Source organism: Acanthisitta chloris, unplaced genomic scaffold, assembly GCF_000695815.1.
Source record: "Acanthisitta chloris isolate BGI_N310 unplaced genomic scaffold, ASM69581v1 scaffold42564, whole genome shotgun sequence".
NCBI lineage: Eukaryota > Metazoa > Chordata > Aves > Passeriformes > Acanthisittidae > Acanthisitta > Acanthisitta chloris.
Window position 1 is genome coordinate 1,824 of NW_008668401.1, and position 18,940 is coordinate 20,763.

Consider the following 18,940-nt stretch of genomic DNA (forward strand, 5'->3'; position numbering starts at 1 on the left):
GTCATTCCAACCTTAATGAAAATTCATAACCATGAAAGATATGTCAACATATCACTTTACAATCCTAGAATGATGGTATTGGCCTGACATTCCATAGGCTTAGACAAGTAACTTCTAGAATAATAACAAATTTATAGGAAGAGAAAATGTGGCAACTCCTTAAAAGCCAAGAAATAAGGCCACAAGCATCCTATGCTGTAATGTTATGCATCCAGATAAAATAAGTTGATTCTGGTATCCATGAAGAAACAAAACTCTCCCACCTGGTAAATCAAGGTATCAGCTACTCAACATGCACTCAAAGCTGTATAAAACTAGTGGCATTCAACTCTGACTTACATGAAATCCCACAGCACAACCCCGTACCTCTCTCTAAAAATGAAATGAACTTGTTTCAACATAAATACTTTGCTACTGCATTAAAAATTATTCACATTCTGCAAAGGAAAAGGAAAAAACCAAAAACATCCTGCACGTGACTGCACCAGAAGGCCAAACACAGCATCTCCTTACAAGTCGCAGACAGCATTACTGCAGTCTTCATGCCATTCATCACAGATTGCATAACAATTTCTATGCAGCTGGAGGCTTGCAAGAGGAACTGAACTTCTTTTGTGCACCACTGAAATAAAACCCCAGGAAAACTCCAATGGAAGATATAGACAGCTGATGGCAGCAGGTGAAAGAAGTAAGGTACTGCCAGGTGTGTACCATTGGCCACTCACCTGCCTGGGACATTGGGACTTCTGTGAAATACCATTTTCATAAATGATGCAACTACCTGACTACCAGATCCCACACCATGCTGGATCCATGCCATAACCAAACCTGTCCATCCTGGGTAAAAACATTAAATTCCTGGAACGTTTAAAAGTAGGTAACCATTTAAATAATGCGTAAAAATGTGCTTATTGTGGCATTTCTTATAGAAAAGTTATTTGATACAAATGTGCAGGACTTGAAGACCCTGATTTAATCAAACTAGTACGAACAGGCTTTGAAACATGGTGACTGTTCCAAGGACAAATCCCAGCTGTGGGCCAGCTCTCTCCCCCTCATCATCTTTCACCCACAATCCCATGCAAACGTTACCAAAATTAATGGGTTGCCAATTGCTGTTTCAGTCCCAGAAGAGTGATACCCTCAAGAAGAGACAAACTGCTGTCTGAAGGAAGGGTCAGTTGGGATCCGCTCCCCTTTCCCAAGATAGTCAGTTCCTAGCCCTGGATATGAGGCACGGTAAGAAAGGTCAGTGCTGAGGACAGATTTGTTCTCGATTGTGGTTTCAGGTTATTCGTAAGTGCCATCCTGGACCTATAACATTTCACTTTTCAAAAGAAAAAGTTACAAAAACCAGTAAACAAAAAGTTAGTCAGCATACGGCTAAGTTTATATACACTGAGATTTACAAGTCTGTCATTAAGTGACTTCTGCCACAGACCACTGCACATTTGTCCCCAAGAAAGCACAAAGCTTGAACCAGTGGTCATTAGAAGTGACAACATGTCATTGCTTTATCAACAAGCATAAAGATAGTAAAAAATAGAACTGTAACTACTTATCTTTAAAATTGCTGATTGACACAAGCAATCCCTCCCATTTCTGCAACTTCCAGTTGCACATCCTGCTCTATGACAGAGAAAACCCCCTGTATCTTTATAGGTACTTCTGCCCGAGACCACTTTTCTTGTTGACACATGAATGCAGAGAACTGTCGCCAACCACAGCACCGATTGAGAGGGATTCCTCCAAGAAGCTATAGCCCATGCAAAATTCCTTGGCACTTCACACAGGACCAGGAGAGGACAAGGTTTCTCTTTGTTAAAACAGTTTTCAGCAGCATTATCCTCTTCCAACAGATTACAGTCTGAATGTGTGATGGGTGATTTTCGCATAGCCCCTTCTACCAAGCTGGCTTATTGCTGGCTTTGTGCAGCTAGACCATATGAAGATCCCCACCACTACCTGCCCAGCTGTTAAGGGTCTACAGTACTGGAACAGTTTGCTGTCAAGCACTTCACAGGCTTCTTCCAAGGATAACAACATCCTTCGGAAATCCTTCCATTTTAGCAATTTCAAAACAACCAAGCTTGCTGTAAAATTCCAAGATCCTTTTATCATCTGGTCTCACTTCACAAAAAGCCCCACGGGAGCCTGAAGAATGAAGAAAGAAACAAAACACTGTGGGAAAAGTTACTGTAAAAAACACAGGCATCAAATATTACTAGAGTTCCCACCTGTTGTAACATTTAAATCAGCAATCCAATCCCTCAGGAAGCACAGTGCCCAAAAGAGTCCAGATTTAGGGCAACATAGCTGACCACTCCCTGAAGGGACTGTGCACTGCAGACACGTTACCTGTCTGAACAAACTCTCTGCACACCTTTTATTGCACAAACAAGCATCCTGAAACTCTGAAAATAGCACTCCAAGAGGGCACCAAGTAGCACAGAGGAACTGTGAGCATTAGGTGTGCAGTGAGGCAGGCAGCCAAGCACTTCCCATACTGAAGGGTTTGGTAATTACCCACCAGTGCACACTTCTGCACACACAAAAAAAGCATCATTACCAATGCCAGCAGGGAAAATATAAACATCTGTGTGTTGTTCAAGTTGTAAAAATGTGCGCTCTCACTGCCAAATTGTTCCCTCAGTTCTTCCTATTTTCTGATTTGCAGGATAATGGCTAAAGTGAAAAGCTACCTTTTACCAGCAGCAGAAGTTGGTTATCCAAAAGCTTACATAATTTACCCACATCTAGTGTCAAGTATGGAAGGAATCAAATATCTCAGGCTGACATGCAAATAGAGCATGTTCATATAATCATCCCAAGTTTGCCCTGCACTCTAGAACTGTTAGGAAACAAGGAATTCTGAGTGCAAGAAACTTACCATTAGCCTTTAGAGAAGAGAGCAGGCAAGCCATCATACTTTTGGCCACACTTGGATCTGTCACTTTTTTGTGGATATCAATCTTTATCAATGATGGGAAGTTGGCAAGGAATGATTCTGGCAATACTTCTTGTTCTTCATGGAAACTTAGCATTATTTTCTGTGAAGAATATGGGAAACAGATATTTAACCATTATCCAGCTTTTTATTTTTGCTCATCTCTATCAGGAGAGACTGCTTTGCCCATGGAATATGCTGCCAAACCAGCAGGCTTTTCAGCTACACCTCTGATGGCCACTTAGTTCTTTACCTGCCAAACTGCTGTCTGCACTCCAGATAAAAAGGGAGGCTAGAAAAGCTTCTCAGACTGTCAAAGGAGGCATGCATGGCTCACTTCAAGTGGAAAAAAAAAAAAAAAACAAAAACCATAAGCCAAGCTATAACCAACAGTTTGTGCACAGATATTCCTTTTCATTTCTTTGCATTTCCATGGGCAGTTTTAGGTTGTTTTGCACCATTTACAGCTGTCACAAATAACTCACAGATTTCACACCAAAACCAAGTGCTCTTGAATTTGTTTTCCATACTTAAACTGATGTGCCCTACCTGCAGCATCAGGAACCTAATGTGGCATTCTTGCAGTAGAACAGAGCAGAAGCAATCCTTTCTTTTCAAAATGTAATTTTGTCTAGATTAAGGCACCTTACATTTACTGCATTGCTTACTACTAAAGTACACCCCTCACGGCTGTACTACAGCACACAGCTGTATCTGACTGACAAAGAACAATTTTACTGTCACCTTGTGATGTATCAGATACCATGCTCAAAGCCTTCAAAAAGGTAGAAAACCTGAATTTCACGTAAGCTCGAAATGCAAGAGAAAAAAACCAAAGACCTGTTTTGGAAAGAAAAGAGTCCAGCCCACAGTTCTGACCTCACAGGTTATACCAACCTCTGCCTCAGATAGCTCCTTGTCACTATTTGGTTTAGTGTACTTTTCTTGCATGAAAGGGATCCAAGACATTTTGCATTTTTTAATGAAGGGAGTCACATCAACCGTTCCCAAAGCATAGCCACATATGCCATCCTCATCTTCTAAGACAAAGCAATAATCCAGGCTGAGGGTAAGCAGACCTCCTACTAATCTGCAGAAAAAAACATCCAAATTCAGTCAAAAGAAAGTCACTTTGACCAAGTATGCCCTTCAGGTTCCCTGGAGGAGACTCTATGGTCAAAGAAGTGACAGAGTCCTCCAGTCATGGAATTAGTTCCTACAAAGCATTAATTAAGAATGATCAGCTGTCGAAACTCAGCTATAAGCAGTATCTGTACCTCAGGTTCCCACAATTTAATTCCATACATACTGCTCTTCATATTTTGCCCTCAGCTGCTCTGCTGCCATTATTTCCTTGTCCTTCCATCTTCTCCTTTGAGTATTTTTTGATACAAGCTACACATCCTTTTTTACCTGCTTCCTGTCATCCACACTCTCTATAAAATTCTATCTAAATTCAACACTTGAGACAAAAATACTCAAAGCATGTCATTTTACAGCTCAGCCCTCTTTCTTAAACTTCATCTTATTTGTCATTGCTTACTCTTTTTAAAGGGTTATACTTGTACTTCAGAAAAAACTCAAGGCACTCAGCTGGGAGACTGGTCCTCAAAAAACCTCAATTATCTGAAGAACTACAATAGGTTGGAAAAAGTACAGACTATGGGCACCCATGATATACTTTCACAAAATTTGACATAAGACACTATGATCCACAGGTTTCATAGTACAGAGGTTTCAGCTAAGTCTATTTTCTAACAGCTCACAACAGGTGACCAGTGCATGAACTGAGACAGAACTGTATCTCTAAGAAACCAAACTACCAATTTCCTGTGGGAAATTTTTTAATATATCAAATGTTCTTTGCATTCTTCACACACACTTAAAAATTCAAATTAAATACAGTGTCAGGACTTCATCCTTCAGAACCACCCCTGTAGGTCATTCATTCCTAATACATACTTGTCTCCAATTAAATCTGGCAGACTATGGAAAGGTTGATCAGCTCCATCAGCATACATTTCTCTGCAGATCTTATATACAGATGCCTAAGAGGAGAGAAGAGATGATTTCAACTAGTCAGTCACATTCACAAGCTAACAACTCTGTTTCAGCTGCACTGTAAGCTAGTACTGACAGGCCTTTAAGTCACACAGGTTAAGAGTATCCATCCATGAGAAAGGGTCTGTCTTCTCCCCGCCCAGTAAAGTAACTCAAGGTTGCCTTCAAGAACATTGTGGTTAAGTTGAAGGGCTGGGAAGGAAGGCTAGAGGTCAACCTCCTGCAGTTGTAACAGCACAAGATTAACCGTGAAGGTTAGGCACCAAACATGCATTGAAGATCAATACCTTTGCTACAAAGTCTCTTTTCAAACCCTTCCATGTTCAAGTACAGCAACTTAACCTCTGCGAAGGACAGACACATCCTGCATGTTAAAAGCCAGCTCAACCTCTTTAAAACAGTAAACTTGTATCAGTCACACTTTAAATAAGAAACTTTACACCTTTTTTTAACAAAAAGGCTTTGCATTTGACACTTCTGTCCTCCTTTCATAAAACCAGAACTCCTCAGATAAAATATCATTTATGACTGCATGCTTAGCTGCATCTCCAATTGCTAAGGTAGCTTAGAAAAATCAATTCTATGGTCTACAAAGGAACAAATCAGGTTAGGCACAATCCTGCACTAAGGTATGGAAAAGGCTGTTTTACTACTTGTGAGACCAGCACAGGACAGAGTTAACCTATATGTAGCAGGTAAAAAAAAGACATGTCTTCACGTGTCAGCCCTGTCTGATTGGCTTAAAAGTCAGCACTCACTGGAGCTATTGCAAACTCAATGGAGATACTCATGTTTCATCTCACTGTACCTAGCAATGCAGAAGTGCAACTGCATTAATCCTTGCACTGTCTAAGCTGCATGCATAAAGACTGTTAACTAGCTATTGATTGATACATCACTTTCAAGTATTCTTGCCAAGCTAACAGGAATTAAACTACACTACAGATTTGTTCAGGGAAAAAACCACTGATCAAAACCGATTCATGAATTAAAAAAACCTGATTTCAAAGTATCAAACACTCCAAGTTTACAACTCTAACTAAAATGATAAGAACAGCTGAGCCATCAACACATTTTGCAGCTCCATTTTGAGATGCAGCATCAATGCTCTGCCTACATAGCTCTGCAAATACCATCAGGTATGAAATAATTACTGCATGAACAGGTACCCACACCCACCCTCTAAGGTTAATGCACTGCATATCTCCTTGCTGCAAGAACTTCTCTACCAACCGTGAACAAATTTAACTTGCTTTTCATAAAGAGGGAAGGCACTCCCAGATTTAAAAAGGTGGGGAGGTGGGAGGCTGGGAATCAAGATGTGGGTGTACACATACTGCTGCACAGCGTGTTGTTGAACCATAGGCAAGTCACTTAAGCTCAGTTTTCCTGTGACCTTGCATTTGTGCCTTGTGCAAGACACCAGGACATCTGCTTCATCAGGGCAAGAAGAGACTCAGCAGTAAACACTGTTGCCACAACAGGAAACGCTTCACCACCAACAGCAGTGACAAGTGTCAAAAGCAGTTACCTCATCTTTAGGGAAGTAGGGTCTTATGGTGTACACTTTGGAAGTGGGTGTTAATGGAGGCGGTTGAAAAAAGAGGTCATTTGCCCCATCAATAGGCAGCAAACGCTGTGAAAACAAAATACTTAATATGACTGCATGAACAACAAAACCCATCACTCTTGGGTGTGCACTGCAGACTCCCAAATTAACATTTGCTACTTGCAGGCACCCCAGAAGAAGGTGGGGTTGGTATGCTTTACAAATGCAAAGACCTTATTTGAATAGAAAATATCCAATTGGTGTTCTAAAGTATGCAATTGAAACAGCACATTACAAGACTCTTAATCTTATCTGCTTTAAAGTACTTTTAACCAATCATATCTACACTGTCTAAGAACATAGAATGTCAGGAGGAAAGGTTTGGTCTGAAGAGGGTTAACTGGCCAGAGGAGACACTTTATCCCAAAAGCAATGCGCTGACTCAATTTGCTGCGCGCAGAGCACCTGTGAGGGGGGAAAAGTACAGCGCCTGAAAAATCCATGAACAAATCTGAACATGGCACAAACAGCAACTTGAGCAGTATTTGCCAATTGAATTCCTTGCAACAAAGAGCATTACAGCTTCATTTCGAGAGGAACCAGAATTTGGATGACTATCCCTTTTGCTCATGGAATTCCCATTGGCAGACAAGCATGCGCGCATTGTGCAATTGCGGGCGCAGGTAAAAATGCTGTGCGACCTGCAAAGAAACAATGTGAAATGTACAACTAAAGCCGCTGCGCTTCGCATGCGCGTGGGACAGGCAGCATCTCCTTGAGAAATTACTGTAGAAAGGGGAGGAAAATTATTTTAAACCAAGCTGTAAGGCTAATGGGCTTTGGACCAGAAAGCCTTCGGCAGACCAATCCTTCCAGACCTCTGATGTGCAACAAAAGGTTTCTCATAAAACAAAGAAAATGTCATTCAGTTGTGAAGTCATATTGATACCTGGAACTCTCCTGCTAGACCACCTCTAAAGGCCCAGGGTTCTTGGTCTCCACTTAAGAACTGTGCTGAAGATTGACTACGACACCCTGTTGAGATCAGATCCAAGCGGAGAATGTTACGAGAAGGGGGATTTCCTGGGTGTCTAACATGTCCAAAAAGCTAACATACACTTGTGGAAAAAGCTCTCTAACTGAGCTAGAATCCAAGGCTTGGGGGGGGGGGCTGTAATAATGTGTGATTTATAAAGATCGCAGTATTTCAGATTTCTGATTACCTATAATGGGCAGGTCTAAGAACAGGTGAGGCAATTCAGCCACACACTTCATTCTAGACCAGAAGGTACAAGAATAGTACCATGCACAACTATCAACTTCCCAGACAAGTTGTACATTTTTTTTTGATTATTTGTGACAGAAACATTAATTTAATCTATGGAAAGATGACACCATAGAAGCTACGTGGCTCAGTAGCTACTATTGTAAGTTTTAGATCAAATGCAATTATCACAGCCCCTTGAAAAAAAAAGGACCTTTCTGAAGTCACATTTTAGTAATGATTGTTTCGAGTCTTGTCAGAAAACTAGGACTGGCAATATATGCAAACAGTCTGGAACAGTTCAGGCAGCCAGGACAGTTCTATGAAACAGCATTCTTGCAAAAGACTATGCAGGTTTACATAACCCAGGCTGCACCTCTGCAACACTGCTGGCATGTTAAAAAGCTGAGCAGTGTTAACTGGAATTAACTTGCAATTTAACTACTACACCCTGTTAGCCACTACCAGCTTTACTTTTTAGTATTTTGATTTTTTCCTCCACGAGCACATCGGATGCACCAGGGACCCTGTTGCTCAACCAGCCACAGCAGGCCCATTGCGGTGCTCAGCTTCAGAAAAGAAGCCTCCATAGAGATGTTTGACTCTTAACATTGTTCTGCCAGCAAGGAACCACAGTCTTCACCAACTAACATAAATGACAACTCTGGAGAGAGAAAAAAAGCAAGTGGTATCTGGAGTGGAGATGTCAATTACCTGCCTAGTTTTCTGACAAGAGCAGCAGCGCAAATACTCTTTTCCTTTTGTGGACAGCAATCTACCTCCTGTTCAAGTAACAGTCTCAGATCAGTACAGACAAGTATGTCGTGCTAGTCAGAGAGTCCCAAAGTGTGCCAAGTTTGACGTTTATCAGAGTTAAGGAGGTTAAATACAAACTACCCTAAGTATGGCAAATTTCAGAAATGATCAGAGTACCAGAATTCAAATTTAATTTACTCCCACATTTTAGAATTCTCACGTAAGAATATAATCTTCATCAGGAGATTCAGTCAATAACTTGGAAGACAGTATCTGTCTGTCCTTTGAGACTACAACTTAACTAGCACTTCCAATTATTACAGTAAAGAGCTGCGTGAATGAAGAGCTGTATAAATGAAAAACATAGTTAATGCCTTAGTCGCTGCGCAAATGTGACTTCAGTTCATGCCTGTTGCACATCTAATCTATCTGAGCTGCCTCACAGACAAAACCTTTCCATTTTAATTAATTAATGACGACGCGCTGTGAACATCTGGCGCTGTCCATCCAATAGCAGTAGAAACTTGTGCTGAGGATTCTCCCATCTGTACACAATGGGGAAGAAGACAATAGAAGTCATTAGTAATCCATAGTACTGTACAGCCACACTAATTTAAGGGACTGAATGCTAGCTGGACTTGAGAGGAGAGGTGAACAAAGTGAACATCCAGTGGACCACTGAGCACACCATTGTGAAAATTAATTTGTTTGGATTTGTAATGTACTTGCCTTTGTACGACAACATATTTTATCAAAGACCTTTGCTCTGTATATATTTACACTAGCATAAAACACAAGCTGAAGACAAAAATAGCCCCTCTCACAGAAGGACTGTTAGCATAAGGGTATTAAACTATATATGTGAAAAATCCTAATGTTTCAGCTATCTAATACCAGTGTGAGTCCGGGAACCGAATAGTGCCAAAGTTAACAGAGCTAGTATTGGCAGCATTGGCTTCTACTCTGAACTATTCTAAATACTTGATGCATTTAGAGATCTGAACCAAGTTTTACAGGGACACTGAAAACCAAAGACAGTTTCAGCTGAAATCAATAGGCAATCTGACAATTCTTAAATGCAGTCTTAAATTGGGCCCTCAGCATTTAGGGATTACAAGAATCACTGTGCCCTTTATAGAGCTTTGGCCTGGAGTTTTAAGAAGATTAAGTTATCAAGAAGAGAGCATTCTGTCTAGCTAAAGGTCAACATACAGCAAGAATAGTAAAGTTGGGGGAACTGTGTTACACTTGAAAAATGCACAAACTTTTAAACAGCATGAGGCTGTCAGAAATGTTAACATTCTGTAATGCTGTGGAGGTTTCCTCCCAAGCTAGTTTTTTTCTCTGTACTTTGCAGAAGGCAATCTGAAAAGCTCTTCATCAACTACACATATAAGGATCAGATAACTAATAAGCACAAAATACAGGAGTTTGTTGGGTATGGACTGACATGATGATGTAACAGGTCTTCTCTGTCCCTGCTTAAACCTGTCAGTGTTTAAGAACAGAATTTAAAGACAATCCAAACACTAGGACTAGACAAAGGCTGTGTAATAGTTAACCACTGTGAGGTTTGTAACAGCTACAGAAAGTGTGACTTGAGACCATCAGCTTTGCTGTCTGCTGTGTACATCAAGCAACTCCACAGCATATTCCTTACAGTTGGATTGAAACCTGAAAATGAAATGAGGTCACTAGGACTACCCAGGCCATGCTGGTGCTATCTGCCAACTTAGGATCCACCAAAAATCTTTCAGGAAAAACAAACAAAAGAAAACAAACAAAATAAGCCACAAAACAAAAACAAAAAAAAAGAATATTTAAAAACTGTTTCAAGATCATTTTAAGTCTCAGACTAAATCTGTCTAGAGAGCACCACGATTTCCACCCATTACAATAAAAAGTTTAAAAAAAAAAAAAAAAATCAGCAATTTGGGAAGTTAAAGGAAATTATTTTGCACCAGAATAGCCTTATGCTCAAGCTCGCATGCGCACAGGACTGGGAGGAGCAGCTTCCTCATGGCCAGGCCCATTCAAAGGTCTGTTGAAGACACGTTACGTTATCAAGACAGAGCAAGCAGCAGATGGCTGATGTGGTCACATTTCGTAGTGTCATTTCCAATCATACAGGGGATATATCCAGGGAGTTACATGGCATAGTCCAGTGTGCATTCAGTCAAGAGTAAGTTAAAAGTCAACACTTACGTGTCAGATGAGATTCAAGTTTCATTAGCCCAAGAAGAAAATCAAGGTCTCCAATCTTAAGCATCCAGCAGACTTCACTTACAATAGCAAAGCAAACTCACAGCAAGCATTGCTTCAAATAGTGAGACAGGAAAACCTTTAAAACAGGGTCAAACCAGACTCCCTGTCCAAGAAAATACATTTGCCTAATACTTCAGTTTTCCCCGTGGGCTAATTAAAAACAAACATAAATACGCCATCTGGGATTATAATGGCTCCCAATGCACCTACCTAACCACTGCACAAAAGATTTCACCATTGACATAATACTCTTGATATCCCAGACGTAGGAGTACATGTCATAAAGGATTGTCCTATTGGCACAATTGGAGAGGCGAGTGAACATTCCCATCACCAAGCTGCACATCTCTTCAAACTTGGCTGCTCGGTTACGCCATTCTTCTATCTATGAAACAGATCCACAAGATCAAACACAGGCTTCCATGAGGAGAGATACTCCAAATAGAGAGGAAGACTACACAACTCATTACTTCATGTTACCAGCATGGACTACCACACCACACCACACATGACTCGCAGATACTCTCTACAGCTGTTAGAAGTGAGGCCAGTACAGGAAACACTGGTCAAATGCAGACACCAGACTGCCTTCGTACCCACATGACACTACAGGGCCCAAAACAATAGATTTTGCTGGAGGAATGAAAATTACTGTGACCTGTAGTTCATTATACACTGCCCTTCAGGTCCTAGGACATAAAACACCAGACTCTATTACAGACAACATAAAATTGCTCAGCATTTTGACTTACAAGAAGAAACAAGATTCACACTCACTTTTTCAGCGTCTTTTCCTTTGCAATTAACGCTGACAACACTACTATTTGCTCTGAGCCACTGGAATTCCCTCAGCATCTGTGCACCTTTGGGCCCGTGTTCATAAGGAAGGTAAAACAAGTCAGCAAGAAGCTGCAGGTCCTCTAAAGTCACTGGTTCTACTGTGTAAAGAGGCTTTTCATTTGGCCCAGGCACAAAGTGTTCTTTGTTAATTTGCTCATCAGTCTGCATAGGTGCAATGTCACTACCAGAGTCTTCCTGCATAGACATCTCTGGGGACTTTGATTCAGCTATGCTCTCCTTATCAGTATCCATTGGCTTCAGCTCCTCAGCCATCTTGGCTTCAGCAATATCTGTCAGTATCTGGTTAGCATTCTTGTCTGTGTCATCTTGTTTTTCCACCACCATATCCATTGGTTCCTCATCAGATTGCTTCTTCTCCTCCTCCTTGACCAAGGCAGGTGACTCACTGCTCAGTGCTGCACCTTGGCTCATGATGGGCTCCTGGTACACTGTGGTAACCACTGTTGCTGCATTTAAAGAGGATGGTGCCACCAGTGGCCCTACATCCCCCACAGAGGTTTTAGCACCACTGTGGGCCACTTGCCTACCTGAAAATAAGAAGAAACAAGTTTAGATCTTTCAGTATCTGCCAACTAATATTCCAATCAGCAACTTTTGCAAATCACAGATGATTTTGTTACCACGGCATCCAATCAGCATAGCTTCCTTTCAGCACTCTGCCTGTTCACTTATGTCACTGTAATTCTAACTACTGATTTGGGTTTTTCCAAGTTTTCCTTCCACATAACTGGTATGCAAATATAGGATGGGGAAAAAGTTAGGAAAATCAGTTAATATTTATGGTCTCCCAGGAGCATTTCTGACTATGCCACCAGAATAAAAAGCTTTCCAAGTCCACATTTTTCCCTCTGCATCAGCTGACTTGATAAAGTTGTACCTGGATACAAAGAACACTTTTAAATAAAAGGACTGATGTTTAAATGCTTCCATTTCAAAAACATCTTTAACCTAGGGAAAACTGAGACATTCAAAACCTGACAGGACGCTATCTTGGACAACCTGCTCTAACTTGCCCTACTTGAGCAAGGTGGTTAGACTCAGGACAGACCTCAAGAGGTCCTTTCCACCTTAAACCATTCTACAAAAATGAAGGACACCTTAATTACTACTACTCACCCAATGTTTCTGCTGCATTTGAGTTTTAGAAAGATACAAAACTCTACAGCAGTTCAAAAAGACAAATGCAGCAGAGCAGAGCTGGGAGAATAGGCTCTTCCATTCTACCCCCAGTTATCACAGAAAGGAACTCTGCCTGCCTGAAACCCACATTAGAGAAAACAGATGTTGCCTCATATCCCAAGCTGCTATTGCTACAAGAAAGGTGTACAATGCTGGAAGGAACCCAGCTGGCTTCTATAGACAGAAACTCAAAAAAACCCCCAAACAAACCTATCTTAAAAGAACATGAACTCTCCAGGACCAGAACTAGTCTTTATAATAATATAACACTGGCTCAAAAAACCCCAAACAACACTATACTTCCTGTTCTCTCAGGTTTCATGGAAGTCTAGTAACAAATAGGAAAAGCAAGATCCAGACCCTCCTGCCTTGTATCAGAAGTGCCAAAGGATCACACATCAAGGTTGCTTCTGTTGATCAGGCAGAGCACTACAGGCAGGCTGCAGGCATCTTACTTCTCTATTAAGGTTTTGCTACTTACTAAGTCAGAAAATATTTCCAAGTGAAAAGTACATGAATTGCCAGGGTCTGTAAAATATTTTTCATCTAAATGCAAGTACTGAACATCTAATCCCATTTTTCTAATGACCCCAGAATGATAGCAAATCATACTCACTGCTGTATTGCTGAGGTACCCCAAACTCCTGCAACCATTCCGTTAAGGCCAACTTCAGGGCCATTTGTGGGCTGTAGAGAACATCTGTTTCAATATCTTCATCGCTTCCCTCATTTTCCAATTTAATCTGGATTGACACCGTACTGTCTTCAGTATCAGCTAGAGACAAATTTTAAAAAGTTACCACGCATGTTTAATTTAAAACAACAAAAATCAAAGCCATGTTGGATGAGGCATTCAATAGTTCTGACAGGCTTTCTTCAAAAAGAACAAATCATTAGATTCTAATTGGACAAAACAGAAAATTATGGTCACCAATGTCAACACAGTGTACAAAAACCAGACACTCCGGCATTCGAGTTTGCTTTGGATCTGAACTGCTCCTGTTCCAAAGAACTTCTATGCATAGACATGTCAAATTTGGGCATTAAAATTGCTTCCTGAGTGTTACTGATACAACCACAGATACCTCTCAAGACTAAGAAATTCTCTAATACCATGTGCTGCAGATATGTCCCTGGAAGTCAATAAAGCAAAATAGATGCTCATTGTCTTTTATGCAACTGTCATTAACTTTTGGGACAGACAAGTCTAAGTGATCCTAAGAAAAAGTTGGTGAGAAAAGAGTAGAATTATTAAAACCCACCAAACCCAGTGTGATTTGTATGGTTAAGCATAGCCCCAGCACACAGTTATGCATACTTACTCATTACCACATCTTTTCTCACTCCATTCATGTTGGACTTGTACCAGGTCGCAAGCGTGTGAATGGCAACATAATTTGCTTCAAATTCACAGTTGGGATTGGTCAGAACTCCCTTTAGTCGAGGGATGAGCTCTGTTGACCGACCCTTGTAAGGCCCAAGAAAAAGCCTCTTCTGATCATAATCGTTAGCATGAATGTTATCCCAGATAACTGGTGCTCTCCTGACGATCTTAGAAACTTCTTCAATGGACTCTACCGGAATGTCTTTGGATACAACTTTCGGACCTAAGAGGGAAAACAGAATAATCAGAGGGCTTTGCATATACTTGAAGATTCAGTCCCCAAGTAGTTGGACATTTTCTTTTCCTAAATACTTATGAGAAAATATTAAACCCCAACCAATTAAAAGAAACAAGCTGACAAACCAAATAACGCTTACCTGTCCATAACACCTCAATGCCAGGGAGCAGTTTTTCTCCTACAGTCCGTAAATATGGTGACTGGGCAACATTTGGATAACAGAAAGTTCCACAGTACTCTGCACAGGAAAAGAGAATGCTGCTGTTGTTAGAAGGTTGCACATGTGTGACAACATACACAACTGTTCCACAAACACACTGAGAGAACATCACCACTTGAAATGAAAAACATCCATAAAATTAATCAAGTAAGGCCCAAAACATTACAAATGATATTTATCATAAATATCAGAAACAAAAGATAGAGAATTTATTTTAAATTGCTTAAATCTCAAAATTAGGAAAAAACTGATAAAGTCCATAAATAGAAGGACAGGTTACAGCAGACAAAATGCAAGAGAACTAGAAAACCCAGAGACTGATTATGAAGCACAAACACCTAAAAATATTAGCACTGGAATCTTTGTCTCCTTAAGGCTCAAGAGGAGATCTGGAACAGAACCATACTGTTCCAGTACAAGGGTACAAACTAATTAATAATAACAACATTGCTACTGAATTGTATCTTCCTTGAAACCATCCACACCTTTGAACACTGCAATTCTCTCTACCTTGCAACACCTAAGAGGTATTAGAGGAAGTCTGCAATTAAGGAAAAAAAGCAATGACTGGACCCAAGTGCAAGTTACCTTATTTTTTAGTAAATAAAGCAACTCAGTGACCAGTGTAGTGGGAAATCTTACTAAAAATCAGAACCAGTGGCACGTGAGCACAGACTGTGCTGTACCTCTGCTTAATCAAAATTCTAAGAAACTAACAGCTAACCAAATTAAGAAGAAAAAAAAGATGTTGGTTCAAGTCAAAAAAGTCTTCCTTGAACCTAATTCTGTGTTGAAACTTGAACCATTCTATCAAGCTGCCTTCTTTGCTTGGCATTCAGCCTTTCAGAGATGGGTAGACTTGGCAAGAACTTTGCATCTATTTTAGTTACTTAAACCTTTCTTTATAAATCTATTTCTTCTCAACCCCAAAATACTCCTTAAGGGATTTATTCAATATTAAACCATCTGTTCAACAAGTAAGACAACAGTTCCCCTCCTTTAAGGCTGAACCAAATGATTCCCCGCATTTTACCTGTAGGACAGAAAAGGAATGTGTCCGGTTCTCCTAGATACTGATAAATTTCATTTGTGATGGAGACTTGAGCATGAGCAAAAGAACTGAAAACTTCTTTGTCTGCCGCACACATGTTGTGATCGATGTCATCAAACAGCAGTGCAAAAGATCTGCAGCCAAACTGGGAAACCTAATAGAAAAGACAAGAGCAAAAGGTTTAATTTGCTAAATTATTTTAATTTTTTTAAAATAGAACTGTAGAATTTTTAAATCTAATTTCTCTTAAGGGAAATGCTACAGGAATGGGGGAGAGAAGGTAGTGGAGGCAAGACAGACCTTGGTTTCTGTTCACAAGGAAAGGTCATCTCTGACCGCAGCTCTGCTTCTCTCAGAGATTAGACCTCTAAAGACCTGCAATCTGTTCCAGTTTTAACAACCCAAAGCTGATCCTGCACGACAGACAGCTGGGAAAAAGCTAATTCTGCAATAGCTCTTGGACAAAGGAGAGAAGCCAACTAGGAGAACAAAGATGGTGTGTATGTCAGGTCTGCCTGTGAAGGCATTTATTGTGGGCAAGAGCTCTTGCTGTAGCAGTGCATCTTGGCTTCAAGGTTCTGAAATATCTGAAGACAAAAACGGCCTTCAGAATTCAATACAAGGTGAGACTTTTTTTATTTTTTTTACATCTAGGTGACCACTAGCCACTCCTGCAACACAACCTGAACATAGCCATCAGAATTGTCCAGAGGCACCAAACTGACACTAGTGCTGTAAACACTGAAGAAGCTGAAAAAGTGAGCAGAGTATAGGAGCTTCCCAATTAAGGAGCACTGCAGCTGTGCTAAACTGGTGTCACACTTACCTGGTCCAGCTTACGTTTCAGTGTGGATACTTCCTTAGGATTGGAGAAAGTGATGTCTAGTCCAGGTGAGATTGCATAGATGAACTCTATTTCATGTTCTCGTGCAGCTGATATTAGAGTCATTAGCTGCTCTGGAAACCAAGTAACAGTATTTCAGAAGGATTCAACAATTAAAAAACCCAAAACCATCAAGCGTCATTGTAATTAAATTATAAAATGCATATACATCCTCTATCATAATTTTAAAAATTAATTGCTGGAATTCCTTGAAACTAACACAGCAAGGAGCATCAAATCATTTGGAAGAGTTCAGAAATTATGCCAAAAGGAATCTAACAACTTTCCTCGTATTGTTATTTCCCATGTTAAAGGTTTTTATACATAGTCTCTAAATTCTCTTCACCTCAAGTGAGACAAACGTGATAGTAGCCTGTTTCTACAGCATGCACATCACCAGTTCTAGAATTATTGCTCACTTTTTCCACACATACTGACAGACAATTCAGGGCAGTAATATGACCCCGACTGACAGTGACCACACACTATTCACGACTGAAGCTTGTGGCACATGAAAAAAGGGGATTTTTAACATCACTATGCAGAAGTACCTGCTTTTAGAAACAAACTTGAAATGCAAATCTTCCATACAATGAATGAGATTGTTACATATTCTAAAAACAATCTTTGCTGCTATTGGCAACTCCATTGCAGTATCCTTTAGATTATATTTCTGCCGTGATTCAAAGTGGCCTCCAAAAAGGATTAATTTCAAGAGTAAAATTTTTTTCCCCCTCACCCAAGGAAAACTATAATCCCCTCAATCTAATAAAACACTATGGATCCCATAAATGCCAGAGGTGGACAAAAAGCCTCACACCAGCATGGACAGGTCTCATGTCCTAGCCAACTAGTCAGGAGCTGGTTTTCCAACAGGTATTCTCTTTGTTGAGACAAGGATTTAATAAGTCACATGAAAGGACATGCTGTTTGCTCATCAATCTCTTCTCTCTTTGAAGCGAATAATTTCTACTCCAAAATAAGCCCCAGATGGTGAACAACTAGAGAAGTAATTCTCAGCAACCTTTCCCTGCCCTAAAAGCAGCTTTAGAAACCATCTGTAATTATAGCTAAAAGAGTAAATCCATGCTTGTTCCAAAGCACCAATAAACATACCTGCAGGGCGTTAAGCGACATCTCCAGTCACCTTTTGGAATGGCTACAGTGATTCAACACACACAAGTGTACATAGCAATAACCAATTTGTTCACAAGTCTACTTATACAAACACATGAAATAAAGGCAGTTACCTGCTTCCTCCACAGAGTACATTTCTCGCCAAAACATCCTGTGCTTATAGTCATCCTTTGGAGCATACAGGTATGTATTCAGTCCCCACTTCTGCAGCCTAGAAATGTAGGAAAAGAGCCTTCAAATAGCCTACAAATTTGGAAATTCTATGTTTTACTTCATCTTATTCTTTTGCTCAATCTAATTTATTTTTTTCTTCACTGAACACTGTGTTACGCTATTAAGTCATAATAACTTAAAGCACAAATGATATTGGACAAATTAAGTTTAGGCAAGATGAAAAAGTGAAGTCCCCAACAATACAGATATTAGGGAAAAAAGTTGCTCTAGGTCAGAACAGTAATTCTTTCCAGGCTTAAGTGGAAGATTATGATTACACTGGGATGGAATGTGCTGCAGTAAGAGAAAGCATGACTTGCCTTCTAAAAAGTTCTTTCCTCTGTTCCATCACCCAAGGTCTTCCGTAAAATCCTACGGGAAACAAGATTAAAATTATCCAGTTATATTATGCTTGCTCCACAAAACTTTATATTACAACCCACTGTTTTCTTCCTCTTCTGTTATATTCATCAAACACTTCCCAAAGCAGAAAGGGAAAAAACCCAGTTACATAGCATTAGGAAAGTGCAATAACCTAAATGGATCTAAATTTAAAACGCAATTATAACTTGTTTCATTTCTTATGATCAAAGGTCTTGTAATTTTGGCCACTGAAGCAATTAATTCCCAGAATACAAACTGTGTTCCTGAGCACAGGCCCTTGACAAGTCAAGTCAGCATTATTATAGCAGTAGACTGAACAGTCATAACCTAATTAAACTATCACTCCAGACACCTACCAAATAGATTTGATTGTAAGGTGAACACTGAAGACACTTGAAAATACTTACCAGCTCAAAAATGCTTAACTGGCAATACAGATTAGAATGCTATATACACACACGAAGTATATAAATACATGCTGAGGGAGATGATGTGCAATTAAAAAAAACATGCCAGTGAGTCAACAAAACACTTAGGATTTTGTTCCT

The 18,940-nt window shown here is 40.1% G+C and overlaps 1 protein-coding gene across 1 annotated transcript; it reads right to left on the reverse strand.

Moving 5' to 3' along the window:
* Window positions 1-1,187: 1,187 nt before the first annotated feature.
* Window positions 1,188-18,380, reverse strand: MGEA5 (meningioma expressed antigen 5 (hyaluronidase); the record flags this gene model as incomplete). The annotated part of the gene is made up of 15 exons (XM_009072874.1): window positions 1,188-2,154; window positions 2,891-3,050; window positions 3,845-4,037; window positions 4,910-4,995; window positions 6,540-6,644; window positions 7,507-7,592; window positions 11,053-11,227; window positions 11,620-12,230; window positions 13,499-13,657; window positions 14,205-14,489; window positions 14,644-14,742; window positions 15,758-15,929; window positions 16,602-16,732; window positions 17,909-18,006; window positions 18,329-18,380. Coding segments are annotated over 15 exons (2,549 nt in total), but the record flags the coding sequence as incomplete, so codon positions are not given.
* Between the last annotated feature and the right edge of the window lie 560 nt (window positions 18,381-18,940).